Source organism: Rhinolophus sinicus, chromosome 8 (genome assembly GCF_057876585.1).
Source record: "Rhinolophus sinicus isolate RSI-liver-muscle chromosome 8, RSI-T2T, whole genome shotgun sequence".
Lineage (NCBI taxonomy): Eukaryota > Metazoa > Chordata > Mammalia > Chiroptera > Rhinolophidae > Rhinolophus > Rhinolophus sinicus.
In genome coordinates, this window is record NC_142508.1 from 41222452 (window position 1) to 41244799 (window position 22348).

The window sequence follows — 22348 nt, forward strand, 5'->3', positions numbered from 1 at the left end:
GATGAGGCCACTTATCCCGGGCTCCTCAACCAGCAAGTGGGGAATTTGAACCCGGCCATCTCACACGGCCTAGCTAAGCCAGGGCAACCTCTGCCCCACCTCCCACCGGAATCCTAGAGGGCCAGAGGGAGGTTGGAGCAGGGCATGGGGTGGGCCTTGGGGGAGGTCTCTGACCCCTGTTCCAGCTCCAAGGTCAGCGTGGGCTGTTTGCTGTTTGCTTCTTGCAATGTTTGTCCATCTCAGGGACAGGAACAGGCTGAAGGTCGTCCAGGGTGGACCTCAGAGGCAGCTCAAAAACAACTTCGGGGGGGGGATGGGTGCAAAGAGGTCATGAGGAGGGAGTGGGGTTTGCTGTGGTAGGCTCTGAGACCCCGAAGTGTGCGTCTGCCCCTGAGTTTGAGGCTCTCTTCAAAAGCAGAATGTACGCTCCCTCCATGAACTGCTCCTCCATCTGTCTGGACTTCAGCCTGACAGCTTTCCATGGGCTTCTGAAAAGCCTTGAAAAAGAAATTGAAGGACTCGAAAATGCTAGAAAAAATGGCTGAGTAAAACTTCGTAATTGTTCAATGAAATCGGTAGAGAATATACTCTTAACGCTAACTAGCCAACCGTAGCACAACTCCTCATGCGATTGATGTCTGCTGAGGAAGGTGGGTGCATTTCAATCTGCTGAATATGATGGGAATGAGGCCTGGGACCGGGCCAGAACGTTCCTCGGGGGGACTCAGGGAAGAGGAAAGTGGGGTGAAGAAGAATGTACCCCTGGCACCCCCACCTGGGTTTAAGTCCTGGCTCTACCTACTTTTGGCCGTGACATCACACAGTGATTTTAGCCTTCTGTGCCTCAGTTTCTTCCTCTCTAAGACAGGGTCAGTGACAACATGTGCCTCAGAGGGATTTTGTGAAAATCTAATATTTAGGGTTTTTTGTTTTTTATTTTCAGATTTACCTACTTGTTTCACCAAATATTATTGAGTCCCTGCACCAGTCCCAGTCCTGTGCTAGGCTATGTCTGGGGACACAGTGGTGACAACAGCCCTAGCCCTGTCCTCCTGGGGCTCACAGTCCAGTGGGGGAGACAGACCAGTCACCAGGCAGTGATGACTCAGAGTGGGCAGGGCTGGGATGGAGATCCTTGACCCAGTGTGGGGGTCAAGGAGGGCTTCCTGGAGGAGGGGACATCAATGTTGAGACTTGGAGGGTAGGGATTGTGTCGGTCTCTTTCAGGGCTCTAGCCCATGTCTTATCCTTGCCCTCTTCCATATCCCCCTTCATTATCCATTAAAAGTGTAATAAACCCCTACTGATTGCACTGTGCTGAATCACCCCAGTCCCTTATCTTGGGCAGCCCACCAGGGAAGAGTATAGCATAGCACAGTGACAGCCCCAGGCTGGGGGTCCCATCCAGTACTCTACTTCCTGGCTGTGTGACCTTGCACAAGTGACTTTACCTCTCTGGACTTCAGTGCCCTCATGGGGTTACTAGAACCCAGCTTTCACAGTTCTTCTGAGAATTCTTTTGAGATCACGAAGTCCAAAATCCTCAGCACAGGGCAAGTAGAGAATGTGCAACGCATTTGAGTCCTGCTTCTCTTTCCCCAAGGTGCAACCCCCACCCTGTCCCATAGCCCTGCCGCACAGCAAAGAAGCACTCAGAATTCTCTACAGAATTTTTATTGGTGGTGATGGGGTGGGGACATGAGGCCTCATGGAGGAAGTCCTGGCACAGGCACGAGGATGTGGGAAATTCAGAGCCCCCTTCCAGGACACGGTCGCAGAGTAGAGGGGAAGCCTTCCTGGTGTTCAAGAGAAAGTAGTTTTGAATTTTTCCTTTACTTTGCTGTATGTCTCTGAAAACCAGTTCCTATAGGGAGAAATGGGGGAGGGTTTACTGTGTTTTGCCTCCCCCAGGATGCCCAGATCCTACTCCCTACCTGACTCCCTGATCTCATCCTTCCCCCAAGAAAAGAGCAGGTATCTCCCCATCTGTGGGCTAAGGAGGAGCGCTGGGCTGAGTGACCCAACGTCTGTGCTTCAGTTTCCCAGATGCACCAGAGGTCCTTAAAGTCAGAACACGTTACCCAGGCCTGGCTTTCAAGGCCTGCCATTTCTTGCTACCAACCCTTTCTCTAAGCCTGCTCATGCCCTAGCTGTCCCCTTTTCATTCAAAAGCACTTTTCAGCTCCCCCTGCCTTTGCCCTGTCTGTTTCCCCTGCAGTGACTGCCACCCTCTCCTTCATTATCTACAGATCTTCCTACCTCAGGACCTTTAAACATTCACCCTCCACAGGGAACATTCTCTCCAAATTTCTCAGCCAGGCTGGATTGTCCTCATCAATGAGATCTCAATTTAAAGTGCTATCTCTTCAGAGAAGACCCAGTCACCAAGTCTACAAAAGCCCCTCCCCAGTCCTTGGTAATTTACACCCACCCTTTTTATCTTCTCAGTGCTTAGCTCTATCTGGGCTGATCTCTTGGAAATTCACTGGTTTATTGTCTGTTCCCCCAGCCTTTCCCTCTCCTTTTCACAGGGACTTTGTTCATCACTCTTACTCCCCACGTCAAAACAGTTCCTGGCACTTTGTAGATGCTCAATTACTATTTGTTCATGAATAAATGATTCTCTAACTCACCAAATGGAGCCAATGTTGGTTAAATACTGTGCTGATCCTTTCCAATGTGCCAGGCGCTATGCTATGCAAGTGCTCTGGTGTAGCCCCGCCTCAGAGAACCACTCATTTCACAGATGAGGAAACTGAGGCTCGTGACCACACAGGAAGTAGTGAGTCTTTGCCAGCTTGTGGACCCAGGTCTGTCCGACCCCCAAGCCTAGGTCTTTCACCACGACTCAGGACTATGTCTACAGTGTGGCTGGACAGAGGAGTCAGGGAACCTGTCCCCCAAGTCTGAGCACTCTGAGATCCAGCTGTGTGACCACAGGGACTTTGTCGGTTTTACAGTCTGTTAATCAATACACCCCCGCCCTCCCATGCCCCGGGAAGAGTCCTAACCTGGTCTTCTTAGGAAAATCGCTCTGTTTGATGTGTTCAATGGCTAACCGGACCTTCTCCTCCAGGGCATTTTTCAACTCCTTCAGTTTGCCCGGGATGCTGCTGGAGTGGTCCGGCTGGCTTGCAGCTGAGCATATCCAGAAAATGGGCAGGGGTGCAACAATTTCAGTTTTGGGATCCCTTAAGATGAGCTTCCAGGGACAGAAAAGGAGACCCTTGAATGTGATTCTTGGAGATCATGGCATTAGAATGGGGGGGGGGCGTCACTGGAGCAACCCAAATGGTATTCAAACAGCTGAGTATTGCCTTACCTTCAGCACTGGACCCATCTCCCCACCCCTTTCTGGCTGTAAAAGCAAGACAGCCAATCCCAAGGGATGAGAGTCCTTATGTGATTGGTAGCTAGGGCTTTCCTGGGCAGATCTGTCAACTGCTGGTACACTTTGAGAGAACCCTGAGAACCTACCTGGCCTGGTGGGAGTGGGGGTGATCAGTGGATGATAGGGGATCCAGGGCACAGGAGGGGCCCCAGAGCTCTCAAGGGTCCTCTAAGCCTGGACTCCAGGCCCATGGCCAGATTCAAGCTCCCAAATCTCAAATCTCAGATTCCCAGATTTTCCTATTCCACTTTTACCTTCTGAAACCATCGCCAGAACCACCACCAGGACCGGAAGCGACAGGATGAGCCTCATGGCGAGGCCGTAGGGGTACTGTGGAGGCAGAGATGGGGGCAGGGGTGATCAATGGCAGCCCTCCTCCCTCTCCCAAGGTCCCTCTACCCCTTTTCTTGTGCTCTTGGTATGTGTGTGTGTGGGGGTTCCTTGGGGGGTCCCTCCCGGGCACCGAGCACCAACCTGGATCAATCGCTGGACAGCACAGGTAGCAGATACCAGTCTGGCCTGGCCCGGCCTTTATTGACTGGGGAGAGGGTGGGGCAGATTAATCTCCCTCCCCCTGGCACCTGCCTCCCTGTACCCACCCACCTTTTCCTCTTCCATCTCTCGCTGGTGGGGGTGGGGGTCAGGTGGGGCACAACCAAGACCCTTAGCCTGAAGCCTCTTGCTGTTCTTTACTCTCACCTCCAAATCTCTCTGACTGCTGGGGGGGACCTCAGCCTGAGCCCCTTGCCCCTCAGGGGACAGCCTTCACTCTCTCCCCTCCTGCTTAACACTCTTCTCCCAACCTCAGGGCGGGGTGCAGTGGGGGATGGTGGGGGGGGTGTCTCAGTAACTCTGTTACTCAGTAACTCAATTCTCACTGTGTCCCCAGGCCACCTCTCCCACCCCCGCCCCCTTCTTAGCAAGCCTCTTCAACTCAAACAACTCTTACATCCACATCTGTGGGGGGCACACAGTCTGCCCCCACACTCCTACCCCCCATCCCTCTTCCATTCTCACTTTCAGACTAGCCCTTCAAGGCCCCCCTTCCTTGCATCTGGCAGCATCCCAGGCCTTTCCGGATGCTCCCTGGAGTCTGTCTTCACAGCCCCCATTCTCCCTTTTGGGGATGGGTTTTTTCAGCCTATCTAAACCACACAACCTCATCTGCAAGGCTTCTAGTGTGTGCCCCTTCATCTATTCCACCAGGCCCCTGGCACCTTTCATCGCCCCTGCTACTCTCCAAGCCTCCAGGGCCCCTGTAAACACTCCATCTGCTCTTCTTCACCGTCTCAGGCCCCTGCTGGCCCCAAACCCCCACCCATGTCACCGTTCCTAGCAAACACTACATCTATTCCCCAGGGCTGGAGTCCAATGCTTCCTCCACTCTTCTTCAGCTGCCTTTGACCGCCAGTGACCCCTGGCAGCTCGGGGGAGGGTGGCCGCAGGCCCCAGACTCTAGGTTGGCTGGCCTTGTTCCCCCACAACCACGTGTCAGCCTGGGGGCCAGGGGGAATGGTTGTGAAAGGGGTGCACAGACCAGACCCTGGCAGGATTGCAACACCCCTCTGGCCAGCTCAGCAGCTTCCAGTCTGTCTGTCCCCAGCTGTCTTCCCTCAGGAGTCCAGCACCTCCCAGACAGCCACTCAAACGTCTACTCCCCTCCGTTCCCCACCCCACAAAAATAGAACTATGCTTTTCCAGTCTCATCCTCAGCACAACTCTAGGGGTTTCCGTTTACACATGGGGAAACTGAGGCATAGCCAAGGAACATTCAATGGCTAATTGTGCCTGTGTGGGCTCTCTGTCCCTCCCCTTCCCTGACTCCAGGCTGTCTCCGGATCCCTGCCGGAGTCAGTCTCCACCCCATAGCACCCCCTGCCAGCCTGTTTCCCAAAGCTCTTTGTCTACCCCTTGTCCCACCTCTTAGACCTGACTGGGGCTACAGTGAGGTGGGACACCCCTCTGCTCAGACATGTCTTCAGGAGTGATGAGAATTCAAATTCATCTCTTCAAGTGAGAGACGTGGCTGGTGCCACCTCCCTTGTTGACATCTGGGGAAACTGAGGCTCCAGGAGGGCTCAGCTCCTGCTTCAGGGCACATAGTGAGTCATTAGGAGGCTTGGCTGGGACCAGGCCCCCTGCCTCTGAGCCCACTGACCCTTCCCCTCCTCACTCAGCCCCAGCTGAGTCAAGAAAAAGGGGCCCCTGGGAGACACAAGCTCCAGCCCTGGCCTGTCCCCTTAGGGGGGAACCTTGCTCCTCCTCCCAGCCCTGAATTCCAGGGTCAGATCCTCGGGTGTTTCTTCTCTGTTCTCTCTCCAGCCGGTCGCTGGGCGAGAAGGAATGAGAATGAGGGTAGGGGACAGGGAAGCACAGCAAAGGGAGAAGGGACTTGCTTACCCAGAGGGAAGAAGAAAGGCAGAGGGCTCAAGTGCAACAGAATGGCCAGAGGACAAACCCTCAAGGAGCAGGAAGGGAAAAAAACAAACAAGCTGGCCCAGGGCAAGAGAAACCAGAGGGGGTTGAGATAAAAGATCGAGGTGGAAGAAAACAGGAAGCCAGAAAAATGAAGCATCTCAGTGAGAGCAGGATAGACAGAGGCCAGGAGAGGGAAGGAGGCAGAATCAGCTAACCCTGGATAAAGAGAGGAGGAAAAAGTTAAAATGGCTTCATGATGGCCGTGGTCTCAGGTATTTTGAGTCACGACTCCATGAAACTGGGCAAACCAGGGCTCAAAGAGGTTGGTTGCTTTTGCCCACAGTACTCATGGGCAACTGCAGGATTTAACCCAGGGGTGGATTTGTTCTAGAACTACATCTCAGAGACAGAATGGAAAGAGGCAGAGGAGAGTGAGCAGCAGAGGAGGCAGAATACCTCAGAAAGGGACAGAAGGAAGCAAAGACTGAGAGTTAAAAGAGGAGACACAAAGAAATAGACACACACACGGGCAGAGGGGACAAGACCGAGAACTTGCGTGAGGAAGGAGAAACTGAGGCTGGAGCTGTGAGAAATCACTCAGATACCCAGCCCCTGCTGTGAAACTTGCTGAATCTTTATTAAGTCAGGACCCCCCAGGGGGACAGTGGGGTCAGTACAGGGCCTCCTCCAGGATGGGGGAGGCAGTAGGCACAGGGTGGCAGGAGTGGGGCCCACCAGTTGACATGCCTGGCACTCAGTGGTTCTCACTGGGCGCAGGAGTGGGGATGGTGTCCAAGGTGGACTGCATCTTCTCCATCAGCCCCACCCACTGGCTCTGCATGTTTTCCACTAGGGGCTGGAACCAGTTCTTGAGGCGGGCCTGGAAAGCCTCGGCCTCTAGGCGTATCTGGATGGCCTGTTCCTCCACCTTGGTCTTCAACTCTTCCATCTGATCACGCATGTCGTCCAGGCGGTCCCGGGCCCGAGTGCCCAACGACTCTAGCTGCCCACGCAGCTGCTGGCCCCAGGCCTCAGCCCGCTCCCGCAGCGGCTGGCCGATAGTGATGGCCCGCAAGCGACCCTGATCCACTAGTGGCAGGAGGCGCTCGCGGATGGTGCCAACCCCACGCTCAGCGCCCTCGCGGGCCCCAGCTTGATACAAGGCCAGGCGCTTCTGCAGGTCTTCAGCGTCGCGGAGCAGCCGCTTGCGCAGCTTGCGCAGGTGAGAGAAGAGGCGGCTCCGCAGGTCGTCGGTGCTCTGGCCAAGCATCGTCCGCGCCTCACTGCGGTACTGCGCCAGGCGGGTGCGCACGTCCTCCATGTCAGATTGTAGCCGGGCCTGCGCTGCCTGCAGCTCCTTGGTCAGCCGATCCTGTGTCTCCTGGGCCAAGGGGCCCAGCTGCTCCTCCAGCTCCTTCCTGTAAGCCTTCACCTCCTTCATGGTTTCTTCTATCAGCACCCTGCGGGCCGGAGGACCGGAGGGAGTGAGCGTGTGTGGAGAGCGAGACAAAGGGAGAAAGAAGGGATGGGGAGGGCAAGATGAGGATAGAGTCAGAGAGAACCCAAAGGGGAGGAGGGGGCAAGAGAAAACAAAAGGGAAGAGTATGCGCAACTGAGCTAGAAGGCAGGGAGACAGAAAGGAACATGCCAGACAGGAAGAGCTAAGAAAAAATCAGAGGTAAAGGGGCCGGCCCAGTGGCTCAGGTGGTTAGAGCTCCATGCTCCTAACTCCAAAGGCTGCCAGTTCGATTCCCACATGGGCCAGTGGGCTCTCAACCACAAGGTTGCCAGTTCAACTCCTCAAGTCCCGCAAGGGATGGTGGGCTCTGCCCCCTGCAACTAAGATTGAACACGGGACCTTGAGCTGAGCTGCCGCTGAGCTCCCGGATGGCTCAGTTGGTTGGAGCATGGGCTCTCAACCACAAGGTTGCCAATTCGATTCCTCAGAGTCCCACAAGGGATGGTGGGCTGTGCCCCCTGCAACTAGAAAAAACGGCAACTGGACCTGGAGTTGAGCTGCGCCCTCCACAACCAAGATTGAAAGGCTAACAACTGGACTTAGAAAAAAGGCCTGGAAGTACACACTGTTCCCCAATAAAGTCCTGTTCCCCTTCCCCAATAAAAATCTTAAAAAAGAAAGAAAATCAGAGGTAAAGCTAGGAGTTCAAAATGGAAAAAGGAAGCAAGAAATGAACAGAGCCCCCCCCCCCCCCCAAGAACTGGTGAAAGGGACAGAAAGAAACCCAGACCAGTGGAAGGTGAGGTTCCAGAAGGAACTGCCCACCAGGAGGGTCAGGGGCTAGGGCGGAGACACTCACGTCAGTTCCTCGGTGACCTGGGTGCTGAGCAGCTCATCTTGAACCTTGCTAGACAGGGTCTGCACCCAGCGCAGGTAATCCCGGAAACGGCCCAGCGCCTGCTCCCAGGGCTTGTTGGGCTGCCACTCTGCTGGCTCCTGCCCCAGCTTCATCTCCTCCTCCACATCAGCCTGGCATCCTGTGTGGAGCAAGGTCACAGCCATCAGAGTGCTCTGCCCCCTCCCCCCCGGCACAGAGTAGGTGCTCCACAAATGCTTGTGCAGGTCTTCAGAACACGGGTGGGCAGGGAGGGAGTGGAAGGACAGCCAGCCTGTTTCATCTCTTGACAAGCACCTACTGGGTGTCTCTGTGTGCTCTGAGCAGGGCCATGTGGGGGTGATGGAGAATAAAGATACAGCTGAGACTTATGCAGCACTCAATGCCTGCCTGACAACAATGCATTATAAACTGTTATAACTCCCATTTTAAGGATGGGGAAACTGAGGCCCAGACAGAGTAAAACAGCTGCTCAGTCAGGGAATGTCAGAAGAGGCCTCAGACCTGGGCCTCCTCTCAAGGGTTAGAAAGTACTCAGGAACGGAAAGGTGGCAGGGGGTACAGGTGAGGAGGGGCGGGGGAGGGACAGGGAACCTGAGCAAGCCCGGCCCCATACCTGCCAGGAGAGTGACCACCAACGCAGCAAATAGAACCTTCATCTTTAGCGCAGGTATGGGTCAATCTAGGGGAGGGAGAAACTGTCAATCAACAGCCAGTGGAGGCTCCTCCCACCCAGAGAGCCCCACCCCCGGGCCTGGCCTTCCAAGCTTCAGATCGCATCACAAACATGTACAGCGAGGCCCCTGCATTGTGTTTAACTTCTTCATTGTCTTCTCCTGTCTCCTTCTCCCAGGTTGGCCTCCCCGCCAGAATTCCATCGCCCTCTCCTAGGGTTCAAATTCCATTCACCCTGCCCCCAATCCTGTGTGAGCCCGTTTGGCATTCTAAGTTCCAGCCTCACGTTCCTTGTTCTAGCTTCACATTTTAAGTTCCAACTTCACATCCAAGTGCCATCTTTCACATATTAGCTAAATGAATCCCCATTTTAAAATCCTCCCTCAATCAACACTCTAGCCACCTTGCCGCCACCCCTGAGCCTCCATTTAACGGCGATCTATGGACGAAGGGGGCACCGAGTAGGTACTACTGGGTGACAATTTGTGGGTTCTTGCTAGTCCTCATCTAGCTCTTCTACAAGTCCAGACGCTACCCCCACCCCGTCTAGCCGAGTCAGGATGCCCCTGTGGCCCACCCCTCCCCTAAGTCCAGTCCTCAGCCTGGTGCCTCATCCCCAGCTCATGCTTCCGTTCAGACCGGGGCATAGGGCAGTCACCTCCTCCATCTAGCCCATCCCCCACCTAAGTCCTGAGCTGGTCTCTGTGCCCCCAGTTCTGCTTCTCACCAGCTCCTGGGTAAGCGCGTCCTTCACCTCCGCTCTGGCTGAGTAGGACTCAGGGATCCCAAACTCCTCCAATTATAGGGCTCCCCCCTGCCCCGCCTACTCCTCCAGGGCTAGGGCGAGTTGGGCCAGCCCCCAGTCACGAGGTGGGCTGTTCTCCCCCTTCACACAGCGGAGGGGGAAAGAGGTGGGGCTTGGAGCCCTGTGATGCCCCCAGCCCTCATCAGGGGAGGTGACATCTCTTTTAGTAACCAGCACCCTCCTCTATTCGGTGGTGGTGGTGGTGGGGGCTGGGCATGGAAGGGGAAGGAGCAAGCAGCCGCTGAGAGCACCCCTTCCCCTGTGGATGGATAATTTGGGGAGGGGACTGGGGGCCAAAATCCTAGGTCAGAGGAAGGAGGGGCTGGGGCCTTGGATACCTGGGTCTGAGGGAGAAGGGGACGGGAGGCCCATGAGATGGGACAGGGTGGGGACAGTGTAATGCATCTACTGAAAGCCTAGGCTTTGAGTGAAATCTGGGTCTTAATCCTAGTTCCTTCTTTGGCTGTGACCTTAGGCACAGATGAGCGCCTCTGAGCCCGTCCGCATTTGTGAAATGAAAATCCAGCACTTCTCCCTAGCACAGGAGCCACCAAATATTGCACCTTTCCACACAGCTTGAAGCATTCATATTGCCTGGTTAGGACCAAAGACTCTGGACCCAAACTGCTGGGGCCTGAATCAGGGCTCTGCCAGTTGCCAGCTGTGTGACCTTGGGCAAATGACCAACCCTCTGAACATCCAGTTTCTTGGTCCAGAAAATCTGGGAAATAGCTGCATTTACACCATCGTTCGGTGATGCAACAAGCTACAGTTAATACCTCACTTAACCTTGTCATAATGGTTCTTGCAACTTTCGCAAAATGATGTATGATGATGAAACGAATTTTACCAGGGGCTAATTGATAGAAACAAGAGTCAAGATCCAACCACATCTCATCTTTACAAGGAAACAACGTTGAACAAAACGTTGAGAACCTGCTGTACCTGTGTATGAAGCACAGAGAACATCTCGAGCACACAGTGGGTCCTGTATTAGCCCTAACTGCTGAGTGGCCACGAGCATTCCAACAGTCACCTCCCTAGCTGCCCTGTTACATGAATCCAGCTGTTTCAGATGAGAAACCGCAGGTTCAGAGTCGAGGTGGCAAGGCCACACAAGAAGTGGAGGAGCTGGGATTGAATTCCATGGGGTCAGAGGAGGCTGAATGCCTGGTCCCAGGAAGGGGGCCACAATACCAACCAGACCTGTTTGCTTTGGCCTCAGAGAGCGCTAACAGAGTGGGTGTTGTGGCTCCTCCAGGTAATAAGGGGTCTTCTCTGCCCAGCAGCCTCCCTCCCCATATCGTGTGGCAGACAGGGTTTCAGTTCCAGTCTGGAGGGGACAGAGGTGTTTACCTGAGCCTTAGGTGGGCCAAACCGATCCCTCCTCCTCCTGAGTCAGATGCCTGAGACACAGGTGATCCAACCTCCAACCCTCCATCCAGACCAGAGGCTCCAGCCCCTTCCCCAGGCCCAGAAGTCCTAAGCCCAAGCTCTTCTCCCCCATCAGGCACAGTTGATTCTGAAATCTTGCCAGGTGCTTGAATCCTTCATGAAACTTCTGGAAGCTCTGACCTCCCAGTCAGGAAAAAGTCCTAAAACCCTATCATCCCTGCTCCTTTTGGAACACAGAAAGCCCCTGGAGTCCCAGCTCACTGCCCCCACCCCTGCACTGACAGTGCCATCCCTGTTGCTTCAGCTCCCAGGGACAGTCCCTTGCAACCACTCTGGCCAGGCCAAGCCAGAGCCAGTGACCACAAGACCACACCCTCCTGGTGAGGGAGGGCAGAAGTCATACGGAGATTGTAAGATACTCCGCCAGCTCCTCCCCATAAAGTTGGGTTACCAGGCAGCCACCAAGCTTGACTCCCGGGCGGTGTCATCCTTCACTCCAGCCCTTTGGCGCCCCCTACCGGCAACAGTGGGAATGTCGGGCTAGATGGACCGAGCAAAAAAGGGGCCACAAACAGGTAGGAAAACCAGGCCTCCCATTTTGCTTTTTTTTTTTTTTAAACACATGTATATTTTTTTGTTGGTGTTGTTGTTTTTTTTTTTTTCTGTAAAATGTCCCAGTTCTTCCATAACTTATAAACATGATTTATACCGAGGGATGGATGGGAAAGTGGGTGGGGGCAGACTGGGGATGGGAAAGCTCCTCTTCTTGCTGCCCCCTTGGGGCCCGGGATGGGGCCCAGGGCCCTTTAGGGAGCGGGGATCCCCAACACCTCCCTGAGGTTGTCTGGCTGCCTCTGCCCCTGGTGCTCAGAATCCGGCGTGCCCCTCATTCCTGGAACCCCTTCCAGGACCCCAGGGCCCCTCGTGCTCCGAATCCTGAAGCGCCCGTGGTTCCAGAATCCCCCCTCAGCTGCTGGGGTGATGGGTCCCCTCATTTCCGCGGCCCCCCGACCCCCGGGAGGGAGGGAAGGGAGGGGGATGTGGGATCTGAAGGAGGAAGGGCGCGGGAGATGAGGGCCAGGAGGAGCTCAGCCGATGGTGAGGCCAAAGCCACACTGGAACTTGTTCTTTCGGTGATTCAGGAAGGCCCCTAGGGCCAGTGTCAGGGGCAGGGGTGGGAGCTTCTTCTCCAGCGTGGCGCCCACGATCCAGTTGCTGTCCACAGAGCCTGTGGGCAGACAGCTGTTGTGAGAGCCATGTGCCAGCTTCCCACTCTGTCCCTTGGAGTCACACTCCAGGCCTCCTCAGACACCACCAGCCAGACTGCCAGCTTCCTCTGACCACACTGTTTCCAGAAACCCCTTCCCACACCCCAAGTACTTCAGCTCTGGGAGCAACCCACTTATTCCTCCTCAGTTCTCAGCTCAATGAGTCCTCTCCTCCAGAAAGTCCTCTGCCATCCAAGTCCTGTCCACACTCGGTCCTCACTCCCTGGGGAGGGGCCTGTCCTTCCCAGTGTGAGTCCTATGAGGACAGCCTGGTAGCCGCTGTGTCCCCAGTACCCTCAGCACAAGGCTGGGCACAGAATGGGTACTCAGTATCTGCTGAATGGAAGACTGAAGTCTCCTCTCGGGCTCGTTTATCAGAGCCTCACATAAGGATGCCCGGGGCTGCACCACGCGGGAGGGGTGCTCACTCACTTCATGGGGGCACCGCTGGAACCCCAACCCAGCCTCTGCCACCCGGGTGACTGACAGCTTCAGAGGCCAAGGAACTCCTGGACCTCATTACTGTCAGTGGAAGCCCTGCCCTAGGCCGACTGAAGCAGCCTCTGAGGGTGGTCTTCACACTCCCCAAATTGAGACTGACTGAGGTCTGAGAAGACTTAGGACTGCGTATCAGGACTAGAGTCAGTCAGCCAGGGGGGTTCTGGACCAGGTAGAGACTATAACTTCCAGGAGCCTGTTTCCACTAATGTGAACTGAGGGAGGTGTGCTGGATGTGCTCAGCTGCCTTCCACTTATGGAAAGAGCAAAGGCCGAGTGCAGCGTGGGAGAGGCTGCTGGCTGGGGAGGGAAGGAATGTGGTAGGTGCAAAGCTCGGGGCCTAGGCCCCCACCTTTTTAATGAGTGTTCCTGGGTAATTTGGAGGCCCACAAAATTCCCAGCACGCTGGCCTCCATCATCTCCTTTGGCGTACACCCACTTAGAGCTGAGTTGACTCTCGTCTGTTTTCCTGGTGGGGCAACCGAGGCCTGTACCTTTGAAGAGGAGGTTGGCCTTGGGCAGGTCCAGCTGGTACCCAAAGGAGACACTTGTGTCCTGCATCCGTGTGCTGGCCTCAAACTCCACGCCCACCTGCAGCTGGAAGGGGCCAGGGCAACAGACTCAGCTTCCTAGGCTGGACTCCTGGGCATACAAGCCCCTGGCAACCCACGCGTGGAAGTGTGCCCCGACAGCTGGTATCTGGACTAGCTTACCTGGTTACTGGCTTTGTGGTAGTATGTTGCGTGCATGCCTGCCTGACCCAAGGTTACTGTCGCCAACCAGTTGTTCACTGTAAGACAGCAGGGTGGGGGGTGGAGTAGGTTACCAAGGGGACCCGAAAACCCAGCCTCTCCTCCCTCAGACCCAGGAGTCCAGGCCCCCAGCCCCTCAGCCCCCTCCTCCCTCAGACCCAGGAGTCCAGGCCCCCAGCCTCAACTCCTACCCTCAAGCCCCAGGCTCACATGTGTATTTCCCAGCTAGAGACATAACAGTGCCCTCCTCCCCGGGCCGCCGATGGTAGACCAGCTCTCCGCCCAGGGCCAGACAGGGCGTGATACTCTGGAGGTAGTGGGCCACGAGGATTCCTGCAGGTGAGATGGTGGGGCGTTACCTGGGCTTTGTGGTTATCAGTTTCTGCCTGGCCGCAGTGCTAGGCCAGACTCCTGCTCTAGGCAGCCTTCCAGGCTGGCCCCTGCCGGAGGCTTGGGGCCTGTCCTCTGGCTTCCCACACTTGCTTCTCGATCGGTTCACAAAGCTCAGAGGCCAGCCTTGCCGGCCCCATGGGACCTCATCTGGTCTGTACAGCCCTGTGCGGCCGGCATTCACTTGCCACCATTTACAGAGGAGGCTGAGGGAGTTAATTAAGGCACTCACCCACGGTCACGAGATGTGTGAACCACTCTGCTGCTGGAGAGCACCCCTGTAGGGGCTAGATGGCCTAGGTTCAAATACTAGCTCTATCACTTGGCCAGAATTATCTACTCGTTCATTTGAGGGGGGAACTGAGATCCACAGAAATAAAAGTGATGTCTAGAGTCACATAGGGACTTAAACTCACTGGCCTCTCAGCTCTGCCGACTGTTGGGACTGAGGGCTGTGAGACACCTCTCCGACCATCCCTCCTTCCTCCTATCTCCTGGACCTGCCTCCCTCTCTGCTCCCCCAGCCCCACCCTCCTCTCTGGTCTCCTGCAACTTCACAAGCAGCAGACAGAGGGAGCTTGCTAACGCACATACACAACCCCGCTCTCCCCCTGCTCACAACCTGCTGTGGCTCCCCAGTGCCGAGACCCTGGCTCCTCATAGCACCCCTGCAAAGTCCTACGTGGCTCGGCCCCAGCTTCCAAACTGAGCCATTTCCTCTGCCCATAACTCAGCCAGCCACTTGTGTCGTGGCTGCACAAACACATGGAGCTCTCTCTGCCCGCCTGGGCCCGTGCACACACTGACCCCCTGCCCAGTGTACCCTTCCCTCTGCTTAGTCTGGCCAACTAAATAAATACCTGCACCTAGGGAGGCACCTCCTGGATTGGGCTGCTTCTCTCCAGCATGTCACATCGAAGCCACCTCCCCCATGGGACCTGGCAGTTGCCCTGCCCTGGTCCTCTGCTTCCACCTGACTCCTGTCATTGACTCGTCATCGGTGAGAACACAGAGCACTGAGTCTGTGGGAACCCAAGTCCAAGCGTGGCCTCCACTTGCTAAGTCTCTCCTGGTGCCCAGATGCCTTATGGGATCTGGCTCACTCCCACGCTGCACCCTTCACTGCCGCCCAAGCACATATCCTCCGGCCCATGATCACTGCAGCCCCCAGTACTTCCTCCCAGGATCACAAGTCACCGCCCAGCAACTAGCTTCTCGCAGGCCTTTTTCTTGAACATCTCACCCCTTCCTGCATGTTTCCTTAACCTGCTCTTAGCCAGACCCAGCTCCCCTGTGGCACGTGAACTCCCTGAAGTCAGGGCTTTGTTGAGACCAGCAACTCTCATCCCCCCATTCTGTAGGGGCTGGAGCAGCCATGAAAAACCTGGTGAGTCCAAACCCCGCCAGAAGGAAAAGAAAGTGGGTCAGAGGTCTGTGAGAGTAAAGAGCAAGCCTTGGGTGAGGGATAGAACTACAGACCTGGGAAAGGAGTCGTCTCCCCATCTGCCTCCCAAACCTGCTGTGCAGGAGCCGGTTTGGGCTGCCACCTCCTGCACAGCTGGAGCCACACCAGGATTCCTCGGGGAGGTCGCCTGGGGCAGGAATGGCAGACACTCAGGTCGGGGCAGCACCCAAAGGGAAGGTAGTTCTTGGCCCCGGCTGGACAAGACTTCTTTCTGCCCCTGATCCATGCGGGGTCCTTTTTGAGTGTTCCCCTTCTCTTTGCCCTCTACTGGAGCAGACACTGCCCGTTTAGAGATGCTGACCCTATCACTCCAAGTGAGACGGGGTCCCCATCTTAAGCTCTCACAGCAACACGGACTTTTCCTGGGTGAGATCTCTCACAATAGCAATGAAGTCAGCATATGATCATCATTTAAAGGCAAATGTCTCTCCCCTGGCCTGTGAGCACCATGGCGGCAGGAAAGGTTGGATCGGTCACTGCTGTGACCCATCACTGCCCTGCTCAGAACGGAGCAGAGGCTCCAGAGGAGCCGAGGTCATGGGGAGGGAACAAGGTGAGAACATGGGCCCTTGAGTTAGGCTGCCATTCAAATTCCAGCTCCTCTGCTTCCTCGCCGGGTGATCCCAGGCCAGATCTGTGAAATGGGGGCCATAAAAACAGACCCCTCTGCCCCTGTGGGGCGGCACCGAGACCCAACACAGAGCGAGCCCTAACTACGCCTCTGGTCCAGAACTGAGGGCTGAGCATGGGCTCTCTTACTGAATCCTTCAGCAAGAGGTAGTCACTGCTATTGTGCCCTTGTGACAGGTGAGGAAACTGAGGCTCAGAGGGGGTGGAGCCATTGGGGTCCTACATCCGAGCTGTTGGGTGTAAGTTGCTCACGTGCTCAGCCCTGACCTGGCCCAGTAGGCTGTTTTTATTAGTGTTTGAGGGGAGGAAGAGATACCTGTAAGAGTGGATATGACAGTGTAACTGGTGGGCTTGGGCTCTAGGGAAGAGGGGCCTGGAGGCCTGTTGGGGAGCACAAAAGGTTGACACTGACAAGTGTGTATGTGTGGGGTGGGGGTGGGGTCCCACGAAGAAGAGCATGAACTCTGGAGTTCAGCTTGCTGTCCTTGAGGAAGCACTTACCCTCTCTGGGGCCTCAATAAGGTGGGGATACTGGTAGCATCTACCCCACAGGGCTGTTGGGATTCAAGGAGCCGTTTTCGTCACTATTCTATCCCCAGTACCTAGAATGACTGAACAAAGGGGAAGATGCACACGTAACATGCTTAGGGCCTGACAAAGGGCAGAGGTAAAAGATGGGACCTGCCATTACCACTCCTTACTCCTTTGCTCCGTATTTTCTAAGCACCTACTCTGGTCCCAGCAAGGTTCCAGGCCTGGAAGAGCTGACATCCTTGTGTAGGAGACAGGAGATAAAGAACAAGACAATTTTAGAGGGAAGTGCTACAGTGACTAGGGGACAGGGTGAGGTGATACAGTGCAAACATGTACACGGAAGGTCTTTCAGTCAATGTGATGTGTGCCCTGAGACTCACTTATTCAGCCACGTCAAAACCAGAGAAGAATTCCAAGCAGTAGGAACAGCACGTGACAAGGTCCTGGGGCAGAACGAATACAGCGATTCCAGGAAGTGTCAGAAAAGCTCACAGTGGCCCAACTGCAGTGAGTGTGGGAGCAGAACAGGGTGCCGTCAGAGGTCAGCAGGGGACAGAAATGTTTCTTCCGGCCCAAGGCCCCTCATCTCCCCTGGAACTTCACCAGGAGGCCTCTCATGCCGAGCTTCCCAGTCTCCTGGATTTTATGACATGGCCCTTCCCTCCCCCCTCCTCCCTGCCAGGGTAGCTCCTCCCCTTCCTTTGGAAGCTCAAAGGTGATACCTCCTCCAAGAAGCCTCCTTCACCTTAGCAGGCAGAATTACAGGCAGAATTACGAGCTCTCCCTGAACACCCCCAGGGATTCTGGCTGCTAGCCTTCACAAATGCACTCAGTACTCACCGCCCATGAGGCCGCTCTCCACGACAGAGCTAATGCCAGAATCACGAACTCTATCCTCCTAGCTGTTCAAGCCAAAAACTCAGGAATCATCTGGATTCCTCTCTCTTATCTCCCACATCCAATCTATCGGCAAATTCTATCAGCTCCACCTTCAAGGTACACTAGATCTGACCACTTCTCACCCCCTCCACTGCCCCAAACAGTGGGTCCCTTTGTAGTCTATTCTTCACATGTTAGTACAAGGGATACTGTTAAAAGCCAAGTCAGATCCTATCCCTCTCAAATCCCTCCAGTGGCCCCCTGCCTGACTCACTCAGAGTAACGGCCAAAGTTCCACAAAGCCTCATGTGATTTGGCCCCCTGACTCTTCTGACTTCTATCACTCACCCTTTCCTCATCCATTACAGCCACTCTCCTTGATGTTCCAGTAAACAGTCCTGCCTCAGGGCCTTTGCACTCGCTATCCCCTCTGGGTGGAAAGCTCTTTTCCCATGTATCTGCTTGGCACCTTCCCTCAGTCTTTGTTCAAATATCACCTATGTAATGAGACCTTCTCTGAGGATTCCACCCACCCCTCCTGAGGCCCTAATCTTTCTGTACAGCCCCCATCACCTGACATCTCTTCTTTATGTACTGCTTTTCTTGTGTCTGCTTCCATTAAAATGGAAGCTCCCAGAGGGCAGACTTAATTCTCCTTCGCTCACCACCATACCCTCTCTGCCTAGAATATATACAGTACTCAATCAATCAATACTCATTAAATAAATGTAGAGAAATCAAATGCAGACACCCAGAGACATCCGCCCCCCAAACCCTCAAACCACTGGAAAAATTAAAAGTACAAACAGAAGTCAGGCAGTTCCTGCCCCCAGCCAGCCATTTCCCTGTCAGCCTCCATCGCAGACTACCTGCCTCCTCCCCAACTGCACATGGACCCTGCCCGCCCTGGGATCTGCTATGCGCCCCAAACAAGCCCGGAGCCCCATGAGTAATAATAATAGCTCATTTCCTTGGGACCCTTTACACGCCTGACTCCCTTTGAAGCTTTTCACACACATGAACTTACATGACCTACTCAACAACCCTGTGAGGCAACCCAACTTTACAGACAAGGAAACGAAGGCCCACAGAGGTGCTGGAACCTGCCTACAATCGCAGTTCAGCCAGTGGCAGAGCTGAGCTTTGAACCTACTTTCTCACTCATGATGCTATGCTGCCTGATGTTTCAAAATCCCTCCCATCCCTGCCCATTTCTTGGATGGTAGGAGGGAGGGCCAGAAAAAGGGATGGACTTGCTGGTAAAGCTGGGACTGGGGTTTCACCACTTCCCAACCCTGCACCTCTTACCTGAACCCACCAGGACATCTGGGTTCCCCAGGGTGACGGCTGCTGTGAAGTCAGAACCCCGGTACTCCCCGTCTACCTGCCAGTTCACAAACTTCGACTGCTGGGTCTGTGGGGGAGGAAGGGGAATGTGAGGGCAGCTTGGTGCCCAGGGTAGCTGGGGGAGCAGCCGACTTGACTCCCACTCACCTGGATGGCCATCTTGGACCTGAGGCCAGGGCCTAGCTGGTGAATGACCTGAGCATTGAGGCTGCCACTATTGTCCATATCACCCACCAGCACGGGGAATGCCTGTGAGGCAGAGCGCAAGGTTAGAGGTTAGGGACCAGAGGTCTAGCATTATGGACGTACATGAGTGATGGGCTTAGGTGAGAAGCCTAGGACCAGAAAGCCACGGATTTGATGTCCCCCATGCCAGGAAGTCCTCCCTGACCACCTAGGCTGAATTAGGCTACGCTCTAGGCTTCCACAGCTTTGGGGTTCCCCCATTTCAGTCCTGCCCACCCTGGACTGTTACTCTAGAGACAGACCTGTTTTCCTCTCTCCACTAGACCACGTGCCCCATAGCTGTTTTAGTCACTGCTACATCCCCAGCACAAGGCTGGCCAAAGAATGGGGGTAGGATGAAGGCTTATTGAATAAACCAATTTATTGAAAGGGAATAGTTAATATAAGTAGAGACCTAACTCAGTCTCCCAACTCTACCTGTGTCCTGCCAAAGCCTCCTTCCAGGCCTCCAATTTTGTCCCCACTCCCCTAACCTAGCCTCTGTATGGCAGCCTGACCACGACTTTCCCTAGTCCAAATCTTTCCATGGCTCTCCAGTGCCCCCTAGATAAAGTCCAAATGCCTAGTTTGGTACTCAAAGCCTCACCCAGCACAGACTGGGCAGAGAGCAGGGGTTCACAATGAAGGAATGACCCGTGTTCCAACATATCTTGGAGACACACAGTCCCCCCTCCCAACACCCTCAGCAGCTCTGGCTTCGTCCTGACACAGCCTTCTTTGCCTAATGTTTGGCTACATATTTGTTAGAAGAATGATACAATGAATAAAATGACAAGAGGAACCTCACCTCTGTTGGACTCAGTTGTTTTGTCCCCACATACGTGACGCCGAAGTGGTAGTTGGACTCCCCGATTGTGCTGAGGGCTACTGTATGGTTCACCTGAGAGAAGAGGGCTGTGGGGATGAGGCTCTGGGCCACCCCCAATAAACCCAGCTGAGCCCACCCCCAGCACAGCTCCCCTTCAGCCTGGGATGGGGGTACTTGACAGCCAGGTTTCCCCATTAAGGAGGAAAAGACAGGTATCTCTGGGCTGGGCAGAGGGCAGACTGGGAGGTGCGGCCTGACTGGGACTTAGAAAAAGAAAGTAGTGGAGGATGGGGCTACATACCTGGCACTTCACTCCTGCCTGAATTTTATTGGGGAGGGGTATCTCTGGATTCTGGGTCCCTAAACACTACCACTGGCCCTCTCTGAGGAGATAGCCTGGCACTGTCTCTGAGTCTTTGAAAAGTACCAAGGAGCCCAGTCCTTTAGGGAACAGTAAAGGTATTGTATGTACAGACACAGGGGGATGCCTGGGATGACCTCTGGAAGGTAAGGGCACCAGGAAGGCTCACCTGGAAATGGTTACTCAACCCTTTGTTGACTGTGAGCTTGACACCTTCCATCTGAATAGGAAACAGCTCTGAAGAAGAGAAACGCTGTCATACTCCATGCTCCACAAATACACACCCCAACTCTCATTCCAGCCTTCCCTATCAACCCAGCTCTCCTTCTCCAGGGAACCACAGAATGTCCCACAAAGTACCCCAATGGTAGCATAGCCTAATGGATGGGGTCAAGACCAGGGCCTTTGCCTGCATCCAAATCCCAGTGTCACCGCCTACTACTGTGTGACTTTAGGTAAGTTACTTTATCTGTGTCAAACTTGTCATCTATAAGATGATGCTCACCACATGGAAATATTGCAAAGATTTAATGAGTTAACATGCACTGAATGCCATGACAGTGCTCAGTAAGTCTCCAACCCTTTTGCTATCACAATTATTCCAAGCCAGGATCCAGAAGCCTTGGCTTCCATCCCCACTAGACCCTTGCTGACACCTGGCTGACACTGTGACCTTGGGCCTCAGTTTCTTTCCTGATCATACAAGGAGGCTGGCTTGGGTGACCCTTGGGGCTCCTGAGGTCCCCAAGGCTTTTCTGTCCTCCTATGGCATTCCATCCCGAGGTTCCACCATTTGATCCCATCGTTCTAAGCCCCAAGGCCAACGTTCCACAATTCGATCCCAACGTCAACTAACGCTCTGTTAAATAATTCCAATGGTCTGTGCCAATTCCCAAGGTTGCCTCAATGTGCCCCCTCCTCCCCCCGAGATCCGGGCCATCCCACCCCCCACCAGGTCCCTCGCCCCTCACCCTTGCACTTCCGGTGGCACTCCTCGAACGTGCCCGGGTTGGGCAGGCAGCCGCAGGCCCCATCGTCCGCGGTCCCTGCAGCGCTGGCGGACGCAGTCCCGGGGGTCCGTTCCGGACCTCGACCCGCACCAGCCCCAGCACCCAGGCCGCCTCCCAGAGGCGGCAGCGTGAAGCCCGGAGGAGAGGGCGGAGGCGGTGGCAGTCCCACGAGGGCGGGCGCAGGCGGCGGCGGCGGCCCTGCGGGCGGCGAGCTAGCGGCCAACACGTTCCCCATGGTCGCCTGGAAGGGGAAAGGTCAGAGGGCGGAGGTCAGGGTCTGCGCGCTCCGGGCCCAGTCCCCAGCCAACCTTCACCCTGCTCCGGGCCCCGATTCTCACTGGCGGCAGCGCCTGCTCCCGGCCTGGCCTCGGCTCCCACCCCGTGCGCCACGCGCAACCGAACCCACTGCCGCCACCGCCACCACCGTCGCCCCGCCCCGCCTATCCTATTGGTCCTGTATATCCTGAGTTCCTCCCACGAGCTTCAGTGTCTGGCCTTGCTAGGAGAGCCATGGCTAGGAGTCCCACCCACTTCTTTGAACGCCTTTTTCTATTGGTTCCCACTCTCAGGCAGGTCAAAGCGCACCTCCCCGCCCTTCCATTGGCTCGCGGAGCCCGCGTCTATTGGTTCGTGACGCCGCGGGTTCCGCTGCTCGCCTGCCATTGGCTTGTGCTGAGCACTTTGCAACGCCCACTGACTTGTCGCCTCCGCCCCTCTTCAGAAGGCTCACCTCTTCCGACTCAACCCCGTGGCGAAGTGGAGACGGTAATTGGTCAGCTTTGGCCCTTGCAACATTCAGGTTGGCTCCGTCAGGCATAGGGGCCCGACCCTGGTGACATAATCAATTTGGTGCGCTCATTGGCTAACGTGCTAGGGTCGAGGGACACGGGTAAAGGTGGGTTGCGCGGCAGAGGCTGCTAGGCAGCAAGGTCAGGCCTCGCGTCCCACCAGGCACCGCGGCAGAGGGACAAATCCCCCCACTACGGAGTAGGCGACCGAAAACCGGAAGTGTTGGCTCTTCCCACAGTGCCTCGGGAGAATTCTAACCGGTTATGTGAACCCTGTCCTGCTTCTTTTACCCACAATGCCCTTTACTTGTTTAACGCTACCGTTGCCATAAAC

The 22348-nt window shown here is 55.3% G+C and overlaps 3 protein-coding genes across 4 annotated transcripts; all 3 read right to left on the reverse strand.

Moving 5' to 3' along the window:
• Positions 1-1658: 1658 nt before the first annotated feature.
• APOC1 (apolipoprotein C1) lies at positions 1659-3935 on the reverse strand. Its single transcript, XM_019754794.2, has 4 exons — positions 3866-3935; positions 3646-3721; positions 3012-3138; positions 1659-1864 (listed from the first exon to the last, which is right to left on the reverse strand). Exons 2-4 carry the CDS (start codon positions 3701-3703, stop codon positions 1804-1806), a joined length of 246 nt encoding a protein of 81 aa, XP_019610353.2. The 5' UTR covers positions 3704-3721; positions 3866-3935; the 3' UTR covers positions 1659-1803.
• Positions 3936-6422: 2487 nt separating this feature from the next.
• On the reverse strand, positions 6423-9657 carry APOE (apolipoprotein E). 2 transcript variants are annotated; one of them, XM_019754845.2, is made up of 4 exons: positions 9566-9657; positions 8780-8845; positions 8128-8305; positions 6423-7269 (listed from the first exon to the last, which is right to left on the reverse strand). In XM_019754845.2, exons 2-4 carry the CDS (start codon positions 8820-8822, stop codon positions 6564-6566), a joined length of 927 nt encoding a protein of 308 aa, XP_019610404.1. In that variant the 5' UTR covers positions 8823-8845; positions 9566-9657; the 3' UTR covers positions 6423-6563. The 2 variants fall into 2 exon arrangements, with proteins under 2 accessions (XP_019610404.1, XP_019610406.1); XM_019754847.2 differs by having other exon boundaries at positions 9522-9606.
• Positions 9658-11681: 2024 nt separating this feature from the next.
• TOMM40 (translocase of outer mitochondrial membrane 40) lies at positions 11682-21705 on the reverse strand. The gene is made up of 10 exons (XM_019754844.3): positions 21565-21705; positions 21188-21467; positions 20386-20453; positions 19835-19927; positions 18949-19050; positions 18763-18868; positions 13767-13889; positions 13518-13594; positions 13299-13401; positions 11682-12266 (listed from the first exon to the last, which is right to left on the reverse strand). Exons 2-10 carry the CDS (start codon positions 21459-21461, stop codon positions 12127-12129), a joined length of 1086 nt encoding a protein of 361 aa, XP_019610403.1. The 5' UTR covers positions 21462-21467; positions 21565-21705; the 3' UTR covers positions 11682-12126.
• Positions 21706-22348: the final 643 nt, after the last annotated feature.

Bases quoted from the DNA above. Each gene is read 5' to 3' on its own strand.
- APOC1 (XM_019754794.2), bottom strand. From the start codon at position 3,703: ATGAGGCTCATCCTGTCGCTTCCGGTCCTGGTGGTGGTTCTGGCGATG. The intron at 3,139-3,645 runs GTAAAAGTGGAA...GGATATGCTCAG, and splicing joins TCTGGCGATGGTTTCAGAAG to CTGCAAGCCAGCCGGACCAC. The intron at 1,865-3,011 runs GTTAGGACTCTT...TTCTCCCTATAG, and splicing joins GATTTTCCTAAGAAGACCAG to GAACTGGTTTTCAGAGACAT.
- APOE (XM_019754845.2), bottom strand. From the start codon at position 8,822: ATGAAGGTTCTATTTGCTGCGTTGGTGGTCACTCTCCTGGCAG. The intron at 8,306-8,779 runs GTATGGGGCCGG...TGCTCCACACAG, and splicing joins GGTGGTCACTCTCCTGGCAG to GATGCCAGGCTGATGTGGAG. The intron at 7,270-8,127 runs GTGAGTGTCTCC...TCCGGCCCGCAG, and splicing joins CAGGTCACCGAGGAACTGAC to GGTGCTGATAGAAGAAACCA.
- TOMM40 (XM_019754844.3), bottom strand. From the start codon at position 21,461: ATGGGGAACGTGTTGGCCGCTAGCTCGCCGCCCGCAGGGCCGCCGCCG. The intron at 20,454-21,187 runs GTGAGGGGCGAG...TCTCTTCTTCAG, and splicing joins GTGCCACCGGAAGTGCAAGG to AGCTGTTTCCTATTCAGATG. The intron at 18,869-18,948 runs GTGAGTGGGAGT...CCTCCCCCACAG, and splicing joins GGTCCAAGATGGCCATCCAG to ACCCAGCAGTCGAAGTTTGT.